This window comes from Drosophila albomicans, chromosome X (genome assembly GCF_009650485.2).
Source record: "Drosophila albomicans strain 15112-1751.03 chromosome X, ASM965048v2, whole genome shotgun sequence".
In the NCBI taxonomy this organism is placed as follows: Eukaryota; Metazoa; Arthropoda; class Insecta; order Diptera; family Drosophilidae; genus Drosophila; species Drosophila albomicans.
In genome coordinates this window covers 2,730,952-2,750,780 of record NC_047627.2, presented here as the reverse complement: position 1 = coordinate 2,750,780, position 19,829 = coordinate 2,730,952, and the positions used below count along the sequence as shown (strand labels likewise).

At 36.8% G+C, this 19,829-nt stretch overlaps 1 protein-coding gene across 4 annotated transcripts in view; it reads left to right on the top strand.

Annotated features, from left to right (window-relative positions):
- Positions 1 to 19,829, top strand: part of LOC117572014 (potassium voltage-gated channel protein Shaker) — a 150,455-nt gene that overhangs the window by 20,145 nt on the left and 110,481 nt on the right. Inside the window, exon 1 of one of the 4 annotated variants that reach the window (XM_034254634.2) lies at positions 13,130 to 13,314. The exons of the other annotated variants lie outside the window; for them this stretch is intronic. Within the exon in view, the coding sequence (XP_034110525.1) occupies positions 13,268 to 13,314 (47 nt within the window). The 5' untranslated portion in view covers positions 13,130 to 13,267. Of the gene's footprint in view, positions 1 to 13,129; positions 13,315 to 19,829 lie in introns of those variants that run through there. 4 annotated transcript variants of the gene reach the window in all.

The following is a 19,829-nucleotide window of genomic DNA, read 5'->3' as shown; positions in this document are numbered from 1 at the left end:
AGTGTGCATGTGTGCGAGTGTGTGTGCCCGAGAGAGGAAGAGTGAGAGAGAGAGAAAGAGAGAGCGAACGAGAGCAACTTCAAGAGCAAAAGGATATACTCAGCAGTCTACAACAACATAATTCATTTTTACCAACAGTTTGACAGTTGAAATTTCAAGTTGGAAGTTGTAAACACCTGAGCGAGAAAGAGAGAGTGGGAGAGAGAGAGATAGAGAGAGAGAGCTGGTAGGTGCAAGTGTTGTTGCTCTGCTGGGTCCAACGCATGCGCCCAGCTGCCTCAAGTTATCCGCATTGTGGCAACCGCTAGCAGAGGGCAGTGAGCAGAGGGAGGCGGAGGGCAGAGGGACTAACAAACACAACAAACGCACATGTTCCACCATGCGCCTCTTGCAGCAAATGTACTCTTCATTAGGCAGCAGCAGCAGCAATAACATAATCCATATCCATATCCATATCCCATTTTCCCATCTACGTATGTACACACACACACACACACACACACACACACAATACACGGCATTATTCGCTGAGTGTGTGTGAGTGTGAATTCAAATGAATGCGCCAATCACCCACTTATTCATTCCGCTTTCTTTTTTTTATTTTACACTTCTCCACATGCAGCTGCATGTGAAGAAATTTTCAATTCAACTTATTGTCCCCAGCACAAACAAATAGTTTTTTATCAAATGCAGTTCAACTTCAATTGCAAAAAACTTGACATTTTCCACATTTTCGACATACAATTTTTATCAACAGTTTCATTTTAAAAATATTTCAACAAGTTAGAAGTAGATATGCTTAATTCTTTTTGCATATCAACGAGAGAAGTTGAGATTATTTTTTCTATTATTATTTGCGATGAATATTTCTCGTTCTATTTTATCTAACAGCTACGAAAAAGCTTCCAAAAAGTATACTTCTTACAGATTTCACTTCATAAAAATGGGCTTTACTTTTTTACATTAAAGGATAACTAAAGTACATATAAAAACACAGAAAGCTATAGAATATAGATTAATATAGCAAAATATGCCAAAGGCATTATTTACTATTAAAATATTAAATAAAATATGTACAAAGAAAGAAAATAAATATGTATATGATATATATGCATATATATATCCAAATAAATAAATAAACATACTATTAAAATATTCAATAAAATATATTAAAATTAATATTTCGGACAAATACAAAAATATACCAAACGCCCTATTAAGTATATCGACAAACATATCCCATAAATATAAGTTTTGGGAAGTAAATATTCCTAAGCTAACTATCATTATATATGATAAACTAATAAAAAGTTAATAATAATGATAAAAATTGGATTTGTTTTGTAATTAATATTGTGCACAAAGCAACGTGGCGACGCCTTAGTGGACTCTAAGACACGTATTAAGTGTGAGTCTTTAATCAATAAAATAGTTGGCTAAAGCCAAATTAAATTATTTACAAGCTACTTTTTTAACATTACTATTTCAATGAACATCATAATGATTTATTTTCCTTTGTCATTATCCATATTCGTTAAAATATTGAAGTTTCCAAAATAATAATATTGTCGAATTGTTCACGAATTAAGCTTTGATAATTACATTTTGCCTCGTAGCAGAGTTTATAATAGAATTTTTCAATCGCAAACACTCAAGACTTACGCACTGCTATTTCAAAGAACAGCGCCGCATATAAAATCAAAAATAATGCAAACTTTATTTGCTCTAATTTCTTTTCCGATATCATTGAAAAGAGCTGTTGTTTTTATATTGTTAAGCTCTAAACACATTTAACGATACACATAAAATAAGTAATGCTATATAAAACATTTTTCTGTTTATTCTCCAAGCTAAGTTTGAGGAACTACTTTAAAAAAATAATAGTAAAATTCATTGAGTTAAGGAAGTAGAGAAGGTATAAGAAACTTTCTTTTGTTCATTTCTTGAACTATTTTTCAGTCTCTACTTATAAAAAAATGAGATATATAGATGACTTAAAATACATTTACATAAGAATTTATTAGAAACATAAATTTGTGCATGTATGTATGTATGAAAACAATATACATGCTTAAGACTGAGAAGGGGAAATACTTTAAATCACGCAGAGATTATATTTAAAAGTTGTGTTTATACAAACAAATTTGGTAAAACAAATAAGCACTTTCATTTTAATCTCTTTTTGCATAAACAACATAAAATTGATGGCTAATAATTAAGCCATAGAGCACGGAAGGTACTTAAAGAAGCTCATTGAAGACGCTAGCTGGCTGGTAAATTGAATGCATGTGAAAACAAAAGGAGCTGCTTACAATAGTTTTCCACATCATTTCCTTCGAGTAGATTTTCGCAGAGTCCCCGTGGCAAAATTTCATTATAGCCTCTGAGATTTGATCAAAACTCCGGCTACCTGCTTCATCCTGATGCTGATGGCTGATGCTTGTGCTTGTGCTTTTGCTTTTCAAGTAGTGTTGTCGAGCAATGAATGCGTTGAAGCTTTTCCCTTCACAATTTTTGCTAAACAGTTGCTTGGTTTACCTCCGCTGTGGTTTACACTTCATTTGCATTTCTTGAAGCTAAGCGGTTCAACGAATTCAATTTCCATTAGCCGAAATGCTGGAGAAGAAAAAGGTGGGCAAAGTCAATGAGACGTGAGAAGCTCGTTAACTGTGCAGCAGCAACAAATGTTGCAGCATTGGCAAACAATGCATTTCATTTGTTAGTTACATAAGCTGCAGGGGTGAAGTTGGCTAAGTCCTCTTCCGTCGTAAAAGTCAAAGCCTGTGAGTCTTAGAGCATATCAGGAGGCAACCAGCTAATCCAAGGGACAAAGGCCAGCGTATAGCAAAGGTAAACAGCAGCAGCAGCAGCAGCAGCAGAAGGAGAAGGAGATGCAGAAGCAGCAACAATTTGCTACTTACTAGACGCAATTTGGCAACAAAATCAGTTCGCAACTGGAGCCAAGTTCAGCAGTGGCATTGCCAATAAGCCGATTATGTTTATGCCAAGCAACAAGCCACAGCAGCAGCAGCAGCAGCAGCAGCAACAGTAGCAACAGTTTAGGCGCCAGTAAAGCAAATAAATCAAAATGTCAAGCTGCTGACCTTTTGAAGTGCCTCTTCAACAACATGTAGAGAGACAGATAGAGACAGAGACAGAGGGAGCGAGATAGCGAGACACAAGCTGCGAGGAGGGTGAAAATGACAAATTAAATGAGTGACTGACGAGACTTTGCCTGGCCAAATGGCCGGCTTAAACTGAGACGCCTTAGTTTAGCATTAGCCAACGGCGACAATGTTGCGTATGAGTAATGCGACCGAGGCGAGCGACTCAAATTAACCAAGCAATTTTATAGCAGCTCCAGGCGCACTTTCAACTTGCTTTTATGACTCCAGCAGCAGCAACAACAATAAAACCCAGTTGCCAGTTGCCACCTGAGCAGAAACTAGAAATGAAACTGAAATGTCACAAGCACATTTGTTTTTTGTCTCCTCCCCAAGTGGGAAGTGGGAAATGACCTAGTCAAGAAAAAAGCGAACAGAAGCAACTCGCTTCTTAAGTATTAACATTTCGAGAGATGAATATACATAAGTCGCATCTGCTGCTGCGAAATTTCTATTCCGCTGCGACAAAGTTGACTTAATTCTTCTGCATCGCAGTTGAGTTACAACGCGAGTTCGTCCCAATTTAAAGTTCATAGTGAGACAGTTTTGCCTTTAAGAGTTGTTTTGCAGTTACTTATATTTGAATATAACACAAGCTTTAATGTGCTTTTCTCGCTAAAATGTGTATGAATTGTAGGAATGATTCTTTTGTGGAATTAGACAAAATATTTATTTAACGTGCCTTAGAATTTTATTTCAAAATTACAAATATCAAATTATATTATATATAACATATAAATGAATTTAGTACGTTGTCTGTCAGAAACTAGTGTTAAAAAAAAATAATGTTCAATATGCTTTTATGAACAGTTCTTTTCATTTATATTTATACTAAACGCATAAGTTTTAAGAAACTTACTTTTAGTTTTTTTTTTTTTATACCCGCTACCCATAGGGTAGAACTTTGTGCCGGCAGGAAATGTATGTAAAAGGTAGAAGGAGGCATCTCCGACCCTATAAAGTATATATATTCTTGATCAGCGTCAACAGCCGAGACGATCTAGCCATGTCCGTCTGTCCGTCTGCGTGTCTGTCCGTCCGTCCGTATGAACACCTAGATCTCAGAGACTACGAGAGATAGAGCTATAATTTTTTTCGACAGCATTTGTTATGATTGCACGCAGATCAAGTTTGTTTCAAATTTTTGCCACGCCCACTTCCGCACCGACAAATCAACAAAAATCAACAACAAACAAGCGTTATTTTAAAGCTAGAGTCGCGATATATACAATAATAACAATAGTAGTTGTGATTCCTGAAAATTTGGTTGCGATTAGATAAAAATTGTGGAAGTTATTGAAGAAATACTTTTGTATGGACAAAAACGCCTACTTACTAGGGGTCTTAGTTGCTTTGGCTTTGAGCCGTCTATGGTATATTTTGAATGCGGTACTATATCGATGTACCACATATACCATTTGGTATATTTTTAGTATTTTTGTAGTATATTCGGTATATTTTGAGAATAATACCACAAAATATATTGCTTTTATTCAAAATGGGTAGCGGGTATCCCACAGTCGAGTACACTTTCTTACTTGTTTTTTTTTTAAGAAATAACTGTATTAAGCTTAATAAAGAAAAAGTATCCATGTGAAGAGCATAAGAATTATTATATTAATTTTTTGGCATTTCTTAAAATATACCAATTTAATAGACTACAAAAACTAAAATATACTCAAGGCAACATATGGTATATCGAGTATATAGAGCAGAGAATATACCACATTATTAACCAAACCAATCAAGACCCGCTATAACCATATACTAAATTAAAATACATCAAAATACTAAGACATAACAAATGCTGTATGTATTTATTTTATCGCTTCTTTCAAAAAATACCATAGAGTAGAAAATATACTAGATTGTCAACATAAGCAACTTAGATCCACTACAACAATATACTAAAATAATATACTTAAAAATCTTGAAATATACCAAAGGTATTTGGTATACCACTATAGTCTCAATTCAAATTATACCATAGAGTAGAAAAAATACTAGATTGTCGACCAAACCAACTGAAACCCGTTAAAACAATATACTAAATTAATATACTTAAAAATACCAAAATATATCGCAATAGTACTAATCCCAAATATATCAAATTGTCAGCCAAAGCAATTGAGACACGCTATAACAATTGCCACTAAAGTGTAATAATGCAGTTTTTTTCCTAATTGGCTTTCAACTTAAAGCTAAAGTTTTAATGCGATTGCTTCAAGTTCATCGTCAACTGCAGCGGGGCATAATTGGTATTAATCATGTCTTCTATTGAACTTGTGTAAATTGAAGCAAATGTTGATTTTGCGTTAATTGGAAGCAAAGTCCTTAATGTGCATTATTAAGCACTTCATTTCACCGGCAGGTTTCACTTGAAGTGCAGCAGCAGCGAAAGTATTGCAATCGATAAATGAGCAAACATCTTCTTAAGCGAGTGAGTGTGCGAGTGAGTGCACAGTTGGATAAATCTGAATAATAATCTATGCATTAGTTTGTTCAACTCATTGTAAAAAGAAGGCGCTTAAGGCACTTTTCCTTTTTGTGTCTCATCTCATTTCGTAGTTCTTCTTATTGCTTAGTCCTTAGTCTTTGTCATGTTCTTGGACTTGTTCTCGTTAAATGCCTTGATTGGCGCTGTGGGCGTGGCAATTGAACAGTTTAAATATTCACACGCCCCAATGCCGTCGTGCCTGGGCGTATTGAAAAAGCATCGTTGTCGTTGTCGTTGTCGCTCTCGTTGTTGTTGTTGTTGTTGTTGCTGCTGTCGGCGGCATTGAGGAGGAAATTTCGACATCGCATCGTTTGTCGCTTCCTTTTCAGTTTTTTTTTCCTTCTGCATTCTCTTCATATTTTCCTTCTTTTTTTGCTGTCGTTTTTTTTTGGCTTGGCTCGTTTAGTTGGTTTGCAATTTCTTTGCATATTTATGAGGGCAACGTCGACGTCAAGTGGCGATGCTTCTCCGCTGCTGCCGCTGCTGATGTTCAATAACCCACAGGAATGTGAAGTGCGGTGGTTCAGACTGTGACAGGCGGTGGGGTGGGTAGGGGAGGTGTAGTAGGTAGTAGGTAGTAGGAGGGAGAGGGTCCTTTGACGGATCAAGAGTTTCGGCAGCGCGCAGACAATAAAATAAAAAGCAGCGGGGCGACAGCGAGAACTGTGCAAAGTTCCCAAGTATGGCACGTAGCAGCATCCTGAGCCGGCAGTGCAGCACTTTTTATTGCTAAACACACACACACACACACACGCTTCCACACTCTCACACATACGCTGAGAGACACGCAGCTACTGAGACGTGAAGCCCGTAAGCAGCTCATGAATGTCTGAAAGTGGGCGCAGCAGCAGCTGAGTGGGGAAGTTAGGTCAAAGCAAAAGCAAAAGCATAACCAACATCAACTGCCGCAGCCGCAGCCGAAACGAGCTGAGCCGAGTCCGAGGCCGAGCCGAAGCATTGCCGAAGCCGAAGCTGAAGCCGCAGCCACAGCCACAGCCGAAGTCAAAGTTAAAGCCGCAGCCGACAAACAGCACGTGCTCGCTGCTGCTGAGCAACAAATGCCGACGACGACGACGACGACGACGATTCGCAGTCAACGCTGGCGTCGTTGTCGCTGTCGCTGTCGCAGTCGACGCTGTCATTAGCGTTGCCTGCAGCATTCAAAACGAAACTTGTTGAAATTTCGAAAAAATTTAAGCACTGGAAGTTCGAAAAAACACACAGAAAAGCTCTTTCAGCAGCGCTTTCAATTGGCACAGCGCTTTCACTTGCCTATCAGTTGCTGAAGCTTCCGCATAGAGGGCGCTTTGGTTTTGCGGTGACGTCATTGGCAAGCTCTTGACCTCTGTCAAGCACATTGACGTCATTGAAAGCTAAACACTGCTGATCGACAAGCATTCACAACGCAGCTTTCACTTGGGACAAAAGCTATGGACGTCACAGTTCCCCTAGCTCTCTCTCTCTCTCTCTATCTCCTTCTTTTTTGCTCTCCCTTGCTCTGTCACAGTTGATGGCATTGTGTCAATGTCCCTTGAACTTTGCCGCATTGAAAGAGGTCACGAGGTCAGGCACACTGCGTCGCTGTGACGTCAGCACTTAACCTCGCACACTTCATTTCATCAAGTTTATCATAAAAGAACCAGAACACACTTGATTAATGCCTTTTCTCTCTCTCTCTCTCTCTTTCCTTTTCTCATTGCAGGTGAGTTATAAACCAATCCAATTGAACCATCGCAAAGACCCTTATGTGCTCACATGACGAGGCAAATGTGACGAGAGGACAATGTGCATGCGGTTTGTGTCTCTGCTAAAACTAACACAAAAGTTCACAATAGTAAACAGCGCTATTGCGAATGACATTCTAATCATATATAGCATACGCCTCGTATGCCTTTATTTTGAACGCCACTTCTCGATTTTAAAGCTCTTTTATGTATTTGGATTTCTTGATGAGCTTTTAATTGTGTTTAATTGAGTAAAGCTATTTTGGGTCGCATTTATGATAATTGAAATGCATATAAAATGATTGTGGGGGACTTGATTTAGTTGTTGGTCTAATTTTAGGCATCATTTTATAACTTTGTGAAGTGTTTTTAGAGATTTGATTGATGGATGCGACACAAAAGGAAAATATATTTTTAAGGAATATATTCTTTATATAAGCATACATATGTATTCATTTATCAAAATGCAAAATAATGTAATGATATTTTTATATTGCCACACAATTGCCAATCAGCATTGGGAACAATGAAATGTAACACGCAGTGAATAAGTGACATGAAATAGACACAGAAACGATGAAATGAAACAAAAGTCAGCATTGAAATGAGGCATCGGTGAATAAATACGACACGAAATCGAAGTGGGAACAACCACGAATACTGCTAGCAACATGTTGCAAAGGTATGTTGCAGCAACATGCTGCCTGACATGTTTCCGTCTCTGTTTTGGTTTCGCCACAGGCCGTGTCACTGGCACTGGGCGCACTTTTAAGGGGTTATTGTGTCAATGCTGACGTCACAGCCCCTCGAGGGGTTGCGAGAGAGAGAGAGAGAGAGAGAGAGCGAGAGAGAGAGATAGAGAGAGAGAGAGAGGGAGAGGTAGAGGGATGGCAATGCACTGTGTAGCACCAAATGCAATATTGTTGCAGGATTGTTATTCGATCAATCAATCAATTGCACGCTTGGCGCGCACAAATAAATATAAATAAATATAAATAAATGCGCCGCAACATTTGCACAAACAATACAAAATCGTGTCGACCCCATAATCGCGTGACCTCCCCCCGCGCATTCTTTTGGCCTCACCCTTGGCCCTCGGCTATCAGCTATCGGCTATCGGCTCTCGGCTATTTGAGCTGCGTAGTGAATTGTTGCCCCGTCGCTGCAAATGATCCATTCGCACCGCTTGTCCATTAACAACTCATTGCTCATACCTCATGTGAATCCCTCAACCTCGGCCCTGACGTCCCTATGTGGTGGCCTATTCATTTTGGCTTCAAATATTGTTTGGTTAAAATCACTTTTCTGGCCAACAAAATCAACAGCAATCAATCGGCAATACTTGAACATTGTGTGTTGTTTCTTTTTCTTTTGTGTTTCTCTGTTTTCTGTTTTTGTTTCATTTTCAAAATGAAAATGAAAATGAAAATGAAAATGCATTAAAATTATATTCTTGGCATTTCTCAAAACAGTTGCCACACACAACCACACACACTTCCCCCTTCCCTGCGTCGCCCTTTTGGGCGAGTTGATTTGCCTTTTGCTTTTCAAACAAATAAAGAGGCACATTAAAAACGATATTGTCGACAATTGACGAAAACAAGGCAACAACTTGCCGTATATATTGAACAAAAAAGTATCTAAGTATCTGCTGCGTTATATCTAAGTATCTGCGTATCGCAAGTATCTCAGACGATGGCCGATGCCCGATGGCCGATGGTCGAGATGCTTTACGCAATCCTCTTGAGTGAAAAGCGAAAGAAAATGCGAGTGAAGGTCGCGCCTCAGGCTCTTCATATTGTTACTATTAGTTGTTGCTATTGTTGACGCTATAAAGCGCATTAATAACTAAGTAAGAGATGCTGAAAGATTTAGCTGGAAACAAGCACTTATTCAACTCTCTCTCTCTCTGTCTCAACGTCATCATTAGCCTCATTACGATCAAAAATCCATTTAGCTATATATTCTTCATTCTTCTGACGTTGTTTGCATCGCCCCCAACACACGTACACACACGCACACACACATATAAACAGCAGTGAATTTATCATACTATAACAAAATAAATAGTGCAGAAATGCAGAGAAATGCATTTTGTGCAATTTCTATAATTGCATTTGCGTCGATTGCCGTCGCCCGCCTCTCTTTCTGTTTCTTCTCCTCTCTTTGAGGTTTTTCGTTTTCTTTTTTTACTTTTGTTATTTTTGTGCTGCATTTGCACAGTTCCTCATTCCATTGAAGGCCGAACATATGCCAAATTTCTTATCATAGCCAAAACAACTAGTTGCTAACTTTGTTTTTTTTTTTTTTATTTGTACTTTCTTGCTTTCCTCTTTGTGGCAACAGCAGCAGCCGCTTAACTATTCAACTTTGACCTCTGTCTACCGCTTTGGCAGATGTTCAAAAACTTTGCTCGTTAGCGACATCTCGACTTATTTTGAATCGCAAAACCACTTTGTGTAATCGATAGTTTTTGCTGCTTTTTTCCTTTTCAGTATATGAAATTCCAATCAGTTAACAACATTTCACAACATTTCTGAGTGCTCGTTGAAAAAACAATCAATTTAATAGCTCTAAAGAGCTATTGGCTTTAGGCATCGATTTAACCAAATTTTCAGTAACTGTATTTTTCTCATTCTAAGGAATTTAATAAATAATGTTTTTGTTAATTTGTTTCTCATCAAATCGAAATATATTCTGCTTAGAAGTGCGAATCAATGAATTAATTTCAATAATGTTTATAATTACGATAAATCAATGAATTCAATTCTATAATGTTTATAATTACAATAATATTATTCGTCTTAAAAATGTGTTGAACGATTTAAAATATTTCAATAAAAATTTAATACAAAAATTCATTTTTCATTCATGTCTTGAAATATTATTGTACGGAATGGAAGAATTACATAGGAAAATGTTTTTGTTAAATTGAAATATATTGTGTGGAAAAGTGTGAATCAATTAATTCAATTCCATTGTGTTTACAATTATGATAATATTATCGGTAGCAAAAGAATATTAAAAAACATTATGTGTTAGACACATTCAAAATTATTCTAAATATTTTCAATTCAATTGACTTTTCTTTACTTAGTCAGTACAAAATGGGAATGTATTTTGGTATATTTTTAGTATTTTTGTGGTACCGCCCTGATTTGTTCCTTCTTACTGGTTTGCCATTCATTTCTTGATATATTATGCTATGGAATGGAAGAATTACATGAAAAATATTTCACTAATTAAACTCAAGTTCTCCACAAAACAATCTTCAACTGAAATATCATATATTTGAAGAAGTTCTGACGAAATTATTTGAAAATATAGATTTCATATCTTTTTGAATATTTCCGAGTTTGGTAAAGTTTATTATCATGGCACAAATTCGCATCGAATGTTGTACAAACGTTGCATAAGTGACAAGGCCGAGGCTGATCACTGAAAACTAAGCACTGAGGATGCAACAATTTTTCAATGTGTGTGTTCACTGCTGCAATTCGAGACAGGTGGACAAGGCTGGCCACAATTTGCCGTTAAGGTTTATGCGTTTAGTCAGTTCATGATAAACATTTGCAAAGTTGTTGACAGCTTAATGTTTTGTTTGCTAAAAGTTAATAATGTGAACTTTGTCACATTATTTGTTGTTGAGTCGTAGTTGTGAACTTTGTGTAAAATGAAAATGAATAATAGAAAATTGTCAACATGTTTCTGTTATGTGTTCATGATATATAGTCACAAAATTGTTGATTCGAAGTTATCTAGTTAATGTTGAATTTTGAATACTGAAATTGATAAAGCGAAAGTGTGTCAACTTGTTGTTCGCTTAAACGCACAGTTTGTCATTAACGTCAATGTTTATGCGTGAAGTCAGCTCATGATAGAACATTTTCAATTGATTGTTTGTGAAAACGCAGACTGTATGAACACACATTTTGCAGTTAACGCTTACATTTCTGCGTGTAGTCAGATCATGATAAATATTTTTTAATTTAATGAGTCGTATTTGTTTCGTTAATGTTTTGAATTTTGAATACTGAATATGATTAAGAAAAAATTTATGCGTACACTTAGTTCATGATCAATAATTTCAAAGTTGTTGAGTCGCTTGCGTTTATAAGGCAAAAATTATGTCAACTTGTTGTTCGTGTAAACGCTTACGGTATAAACGCACAGTTCTCATTAACGTTTATGCGTACACTTAGTCCATGATCAATAGTTTTTAAAGTTGTTGATTCGTAGTCGTCAACTGAATGTTGGATCTAAAAACTGAAAATGAAAAGCAAAATGTGTCAACTTGTTGTTCGTGAAAACGTAAACCACATGAACGCACTTCAAAGCGGTTTCAGCTGGTTTTTGTTGGGCCGTTGGCCGTTGACGTTGCGGCTGCTGCAAAACAATTTGCGTGAAAAAGAAAAAAAAAAAAGCAGACACACACACACAGACGCTGGGGCAAACTTGCAGAGAGTAGAACAAACTGAGTAGAGCGACATGCGCTGGATTTGCTCAGAAACGTCGCAGTCGCAGTCGCTGCCCCGTCCACCTTCTCCTTCTTTATCTCCTGCCTCTTGCCAACCACTGGCCGCAGTCCACAGTCATCATCAACAGCAGCAGCAGCAGCAGCAGCAGCGGGAGCCATCGTCGTCGTCAGCTGAGGCGATCTTCAGTAACGCGCACGCCGGTGAACGCTTCGCACTTGCCCCACAATCGCAATCGGCCAAATATATTAATTTTCCAGTGCGTTTTTTCGCTTCCCTCCAATTCATTTTCTTTTCTTTTTTTTTTTCGTTTCCACGTTATTGTAATTTCCCTATTTTTTTTGGTTTTGTGTCGCGCGACAAATTCTGTGTTAAACTGATGTGTGAAGTGCTTCGTGATTCACGCTGAATTTCAATTGCAGCGTCAACGGCGGCAATTAAGCCAAGCAAAATGATGTGAAAAGTGTCGCCCGATGTGTCGATGTCGATGTCGACGTCGATGACGTTGTCGTTGTCTCCGTCTATGTGATCCGTTTAAGTTTACGTTTTAGTTTTTCTTTTTCGTTTTCGTTTCCATCGCGTTCTCTTCAACAACATCTTCATCGTCTTGTCTTGTGTGGAATTCATGAGTTTCTTTTTTTCCATTTTTTTTTGTTCGTTGTTGTTGTTGGTGATATTTTCAAAGTTTTCATTCTTCGGTTGCTGTTGTTGTTGCTGTTGTTGTTGAATATGTGAAAAATGTGTGCGACAAATGTTGGCTCCCCCTGCCACCTGCGTTTCATAGGCGCGCCCCACGCGTTCACAAAGAAACAGACAGCAAAAAAAAAAAAAAAAAAAAAAACACAAAAAAAAGTCACAGAGACCAACAGAAATTGTTTCGTTTCGTTTCATTTCTTTTGTCATTTGAATTTGAATATAAATAAATATATATCTAGACTTTAGTCTGTCTGTCTATTCGTTGTCTCCTCCATAAATACGCCTAGAATAGAGAATAGAGGAGCAGCAGCAGCAGCAACAGCAACAACAAGAGCAACAACAACAACAGCAGCAACCGCAACAGCAATAACAATATTACGTATACGTAACATATAAATACATATATTTATTGTACAGCTCAGCGACTTTGTGTGTCTCTGTATGTGTCTTTAGCTGTATTTGTACATGTACGCAAGAAAGAAAAACAACAAAACCAGATTATAAAATAGAAAACAAGTACAAAAGCCTCTCAAAAAAAAAAGAAACAAAAAAAATATAGTTATTCTCCACATTTCTACCCCATCGAAATTTTGGCTGTTACACTGTAAATACAGAAGTGAGAAGTGCTTGGTGCATCTTGATTTGTGTTAGCAAGTGTTAACCCAAGCGGAGCCAAGAGTGGGCGTTGGAGTAAGTTAATGGATCGCCTGCATGGCCCACATCACGACGACGCACGGCAGCTTAAGCCAAGCGCCAAGGTAAGCATCGACTCATTGACTTACTATATTCGACTCATTCGACTCATTGACACTTATTCGACTCATCGTTTCATATCGTTCTTACGTCGTTGCCTCGTTACGCGTTACGTTCATGCGTTGCTACGTTGTTTCGTTGCCCGCCCTGCGCCGCCCACTTTTCGTCTACTGAATCTTTTCTTCTTCGCTTTCTTCTCCTTTCTCTCTCCCTCTCTCTCTCTCTCTCTTTAGCTATTTAGCTCTGTCGCTTTCGCCCTCGCCTCAGCTTCTGCCTCTCGCCTCTCTTACCGCTGCTCGAGCTCTAGCTGTTAGCTGTTGTTTTAGTGCATTATAATTTCATTTTATTATTTTCTAAATATTTACTTAGGAACGCAAAATACCAAAATTCCACATTTACGACTCGCAATGCGTCTCGACTCGACTCGATTCGACTCGCGACTTGTTTCAGGTAGCCTCCAAAGAATTTCGTGTTCGCAATTCTTTTCGCTTATCTTTGGGAGACGCTTCTGAAGCTGCTAGTTTGTTCGACTATTTCAAATGATTCTTCAATATTTAATTGCTCTTTACTTTATTGCGTATTCACTTCTCTCTCCCTCTCCCTCTCCCTCTCTCTCTCTCTCTCGATCTATGGAAATGTTTGAACACAAAACTGCTGTCTACAAAAGCAAAACAAAAGCATAATTTATGTGCATGTAAACACTTTCGATATCGTTTCATTTCGTCTTAAACACTTTTATCGCTTATGGCTTAATTGCGGTTGCCTGAGGTTGTGCTCGGCTCTTAATTAACTTGCTGCAATCCGTGGGAAAACACATAAAGAAACAAAAGTTCTGCAGCAATTGCGATTAGCTTAATCAAATTGATAGCAAATATATAAATTTAAATGAAATACACAACAATAAAATAAAACAATTTGAATTGAAAAAAAAAACTAAAAAAAAGATTAATTCGAATTAAAAATAAATAAATAATTAAATATAACAAAGTACAAAATTAGACTAATGTAAAACAAATCAATTAAAATACAAATTTAATAAAATAAATATAATTAAAAAATAAATAAAATAAATAAAGTAAATAAAATAAATTGAATAAATAAAATAAATTGAATAAATAAAATAAATTGAATAAATAAAACAAATAGAATAAATTATTCAAAAATCTAAAGATTATTGAATTATATAATTACAAAATTATTTTAATTTAAGTATATAAAATAGAGTCACAATTTCAAAATAAATAAAATAAAATATATAAAAAATTTATCAAAAAATAAAATTAATACGATAAAATTTAAAAAATAGAAATAAAAAAATATAACAGAATAAATAAAATAACAGAATTAGAAAGTTAAGTAATTACAAAATTAATAAAGTGTTTAATATAAAATGTAATACAATTTAAAAAAAATAAAATCAACGCTAGAAATGAATGAAAATAAAATTAAAATAATGAAATATAAAATAAAAAATATATAATAAGCTAAAAAAGCAAATAAACTAAAAAAAATATATAACAAAATAAAGTAAAATAAGGTAAAATAAATTAAAAATTGAATAGGTGCAATGAATAAAATAAAATAAAATGTATATTAAAGTGAAATAAATAAAGTAAATTTAGTATATAAAAGATGAAAGAAATAAATATGTAAAAAGCGAAAAAATTCAAGAAAGAAGAAAATATTAAAAAAAAATAAATAAAAATATTTAAGATTCCTCTTTGCTGATATGTATATTATTATATATGTATGTACTTACTTTGCATACGCAATAAATATGATTTTTAGTTCAATAGACAGAAGTTATTCAGTATTTGGTATGGAGAAGCTCATGATGGAAAAATTACTCATATAATGTGGTAAAGCATGAAATATCTATGACAGCAATTTGAGATGTTCTCTCTTTTACATAGTTATGCTTATAAAGAAGCCTTCCTCTACAGGCATAAAAATAAATAAATCGCTCGCTTATCTTGACGTAAATTTTGTTAGTCTGTTTTATTGCTGGCATCTGATACTCAAGCTGAAATTAAAGAGCTGTAACAAAGCTGTGTGGAAAATATTTATGAGCGAAGTGATGAAAGAGCGCTTTTCTTTCATTTTCCTAAAGAATGTTAAAGCTGACCTTCTCATCCCTTTGTCAGCATATTTCTTGTGTTGTGTCCAAGTCGAGGGTTGCCTTTACAATTTGTTTTGAGTCAATTGTGGCACTTGCCACTTGCCACTTGCCATGAACTGACCTCCACAGCTCTTGACCAATGAACTTTGCCGATGTGTGTGTGCTTGGTTGTGTTTTACAGTTATGCTTTTCACTTGTCATCATCGATTGTCGCCTGCAGCTAATTAACACTGCATATGCATAAGATGTGTCTGGGGGGAGGGGGTTAAAAAGCGGAACTAACCGAGGCACTGCAAATGGGTTGGAAAGGGGAGGGGGGTAGCGGGGAGATGAAGAAGGGCGCATATTGTGGCCGATTATTAAGCACGGACAGCGCGGTCGACGAGTGCTTTTGGCCTTGAGTGTAGCTTAAAATGCGCCAACAAGCAAGCGTTAGCGCGTGTGCTGTTCTCATTCTCGGTTCTCGGTTCTCGTTTCTCTTTCATGTTGAGCCCTGTTGACCCCCCGTTCCCTTCGATACCCCGCGGATCTATTTCCTCCATTGTCTTGCATAGTTTGCTCTGTGATTTTCATCGCGCTTCGATTATGAAAGACGCCACTTGGTCGGTCAGCTGCTCGCTCATAATTTCAAGACTATGCCACTTTCTCTCGTTCACTCTTTCCCTCTCTCTCGCTTTCTCTTCTTGCTCTATGCTTTGCAAATTTCCGGTTGTGTGCAAAGCCAAGGTTTCAAAATTAAATTAGAGCAAAACAACACACAACCAGCCGACGACGATCGCTGTCGGAGAATCGGCAAACGAAACCAAAAAGCCGATTCCAAGCGCGATTCCCATTCCTATTCCCATTCCCAATCCGATTCCGATTGCGATTGCGATTCCCAGTCGAGTCCGGGGGAAACTGCACTTGAAAGTGGCGCGCGCGCCCGTTCACATCACAGCGTGCTCTGAATGTGTCATTTCATAATTGTTTTATTATTATTGTTGTTGCGGTGCGAGGCGAGGAGAATAAACTACAAAGCTGGTGTCGGGAATTATGCACGCGGCGCCCGCGGTGCGTTCGCCAGCTGAGATGCGCCACAAGAAGAAGAGGTAGAGGATGAATGATGTGAACCACTCAAACCAAAGCAGTTTGCAGTTTGCCAGTTTGCAGTTACCAGTTCAACTCCACTCCACCCGAGGCATGCAAATCCAAAAAAAAAAAAACAAAATACAAATAATATATATTTCAAAATATAGAAAACTTCGCGAGAGACTGTGCGCAATCTAGTTGACACATCGCAATGGTGTCTTCTTCACTCGCTCTTTTTTCCCAAATCTCTAAAGTTATTTTCTTCACCTTCTTTATTTTTTTTTTCTCTTGCTTTTACCCTTTTTTTTACATGTGCTTGTGTCGCCGTTTCGTTTGTGCTTCGTGTGTTGTGTGTTTTGGCTCTACAAACCAAAAAAAAACAAAAAAAAACAAAAAATTAAAACAAAAAACAACGTGCAGGCAGAAGCAGTTCGTCATGCAGGATAACTTTAAGATGATGTAACTATACTCGTATATCGATTAATTCCTTTTGTTATCTTCATAAGTGTAAGCTCGACTCAATTGCAGCGCTCTTCGCACAGAATTAACACATTTGAAAAGATGTTAGGAACAATAGCCAATACTTTTCATATAGTTCATTCAATCTAATGCAGATTCCGATTATCGTTAACCAAGTTATCGATAACGCCAAACTGTTTATAGCTTAAATTATCAAAATTATTTCGTATATAAAGTTAAAGTTTATAATGTTTATTAGAATAAAAATACAGAGCATAAAATAAAATACAGTTTTTCGATGACGATCGATAATCAAGTTATCGATGACGACAAACATACAATTTTGGATATATTTATTTTATATTGCAATGTTTGATAAAGTATAAATAGAGATCACAAGATCTAATGAATCATTTGATTATCGATAAAAATAAGTTATCGATAATGACAAAAAATAAAATTTTCGATATATATAAATTTTATATTGTGTTAAGATCATGAAATTTAGAGCTTATTTCTATGATGATCGATAAAGAGGTTATCGATAACGACAAACATAAAATTATCGAGGTATATAGTTTTTATTATGATGTTTGATAAAATATACATACATGCAGACTATGAAATCAAATGCAGTTTTTTTTATAAGCGATAAAAAAATTATCGATAACGACAGCACATAAAATTATCGCTATATCGAATCGATAATTTAGTTTATATGGGGATAGATTCCTAGCGAAATTGTTTTTTATTGTTATATATATTTTTGATTATTATGTTTAACAAAATAAAAATAGAATGCAGAATATATCTTTTCATTTATTTTGTATAGAATGTTCTCAATTACTGTTATGTAAATGACTGATATTGTTAACTTTATGAATAACACATTACTTATCGATAATAATCAACATTACAGCCATTAAATTGGTTTTAATTGAACTTAAAAATTATACCGCTATACAGCATTTGAATCAACCTTGAATTAAACGATAAATTATATTGCGTGCAAAGTTTTAAAAGTGACAAAAAGTTGTTTCACATTTCTATTTAAATTCTTTGATTACCTTTGAATAAAAAAAAATACAAATTTTAAATTTGAAATAATAAATTAAATAATTGAATAATTTTGTAACTCAAAGCAATATTTATTGAGTCTTCGTGCAACAGCAAAAGTTGATGAAGGTTTATACATAAATTCTTTGACTATTGAAAACAAAAAATCAAAAATATTTTTATTTTTGAAATTAAATAAATAAAGAATTGCGAGTACAATTGAATGAGCGCATTTATACAAACATTTTGTATTTTTGGGATTAACTATAATATGAAAATATATACATTAGCTTTTAAAATTTTAAATTGAATGCATAAAGACTAATGAATAATGACGTCTTAACTATAGTTTTGTGATATATGAACAACTTTTAATGTACAAATTTTTAATGGCATCGTCATAAATTTTCTTTACACTTGGTTGTTGATATTTTGATAGCATTGTTAATAAAGCAAACAGATGTTGATCCATTACTTGTAAATATCTGAAATTTCAAATAATATTGACATAGAAATTTCGTCAGTTTTTCATAGTGTTGAATTAAGAATAGTTTTTACGTATAACAATATCAAACGTCAGTTGAAAGTTGATATTTGTCTATGCACTGATTAAAGATTTTTTGACGTTGTGCAACACTGTAAGTACTGCAAGTACTGGCAAGTATTCCAACTATTTGCAGTGTCAGACAAGTGCAGAAGGAAAACTGCAATCTCAGACACAGTGCGAAGAGCGTTGCATGAATGTAGCACACACAATTTGCTAGAGACTTTCGCTTTAACTGTAATCGTAATAAAGCTAGTTTTGTACTTGGCTACGACACGTACTTCAGCTGCTCCCCACTGCGAGGGAGTGGGAGGGGCAAGGGGCAAGGGGGAGCGGGAGCGGGAGCGGGAGCGGGCACAATGACTCGACCGCAATTGAAGTCGCTGCCGGAAATGTCAGGCGGCACGAAAGAATTCCATCAAGTGGCGCGCAGTGAGGGTAAAATACCAAACACGTTGGTTGAGTAGGGGCTTAGAAGAGGGAGAGGGGTAGGGGAGTGGGTGAGAGTGTTTTGAAAGGAATCTTTCGGGAGGGAGCGGGGTGGAGGTGCAAGCACAAAATATTTTGTAGTCCAGCCAAGCGACGTCGACGTCGACGTCGACAGGTCTTTGTTTTGCTTTTGCTTAACGAACAATTTTTAATTGATTTGCTTGTTTTTCGCCTTCACCGTGGCCATGACCAGCTAGCCGACAACCTGCTGCCGCTGCCGCTGCCGCTGCCCTCCCTCTCTCCGCTGCCCTGACTCCTTCCCCCCCTCCCATTCACGACCCACTCATAGAATACCCAGCAATCAAAAATGCCCGCTAACCGTTTCAGCCGCCGCCTGACGTCTTCGTCTTCGTCTTGGTCTTCGTTGCTTGTTTTATGGCACACACACGCACACACAGTCACAGCTCAGGAGGATGAGGAGGAGGAGGGGGGAAAGGGGAAGAGGGGCTAAAAGACGCCATCAATTTTGTTATTTTTAGCACGAAAATCGTTTTGCCATTGTGTGTGCTGCCTTATGACAGAGCACCCAAGACAGTCTGTGGCGGAGGAGGAGGAGGAGGAGGAGGAGGAGGAGGAGGAGGAGGAGAAGAGCGCTGTGTTTGTGCATATGTCAAATGCAAAGCGTTCTTCTACAGCCTTGCAGCAGCAGCCACCGCACAGCAGGAGAGCACAAAGAGAGAGGCAGAGGGAGGGAGGTAGAGGAACAGTCTGTCAGATTGGATTTGATAGTCGCTAGATGATGATGATCCATTACAGAGCGCGGCTGGGCATTGAGAAATTTATTT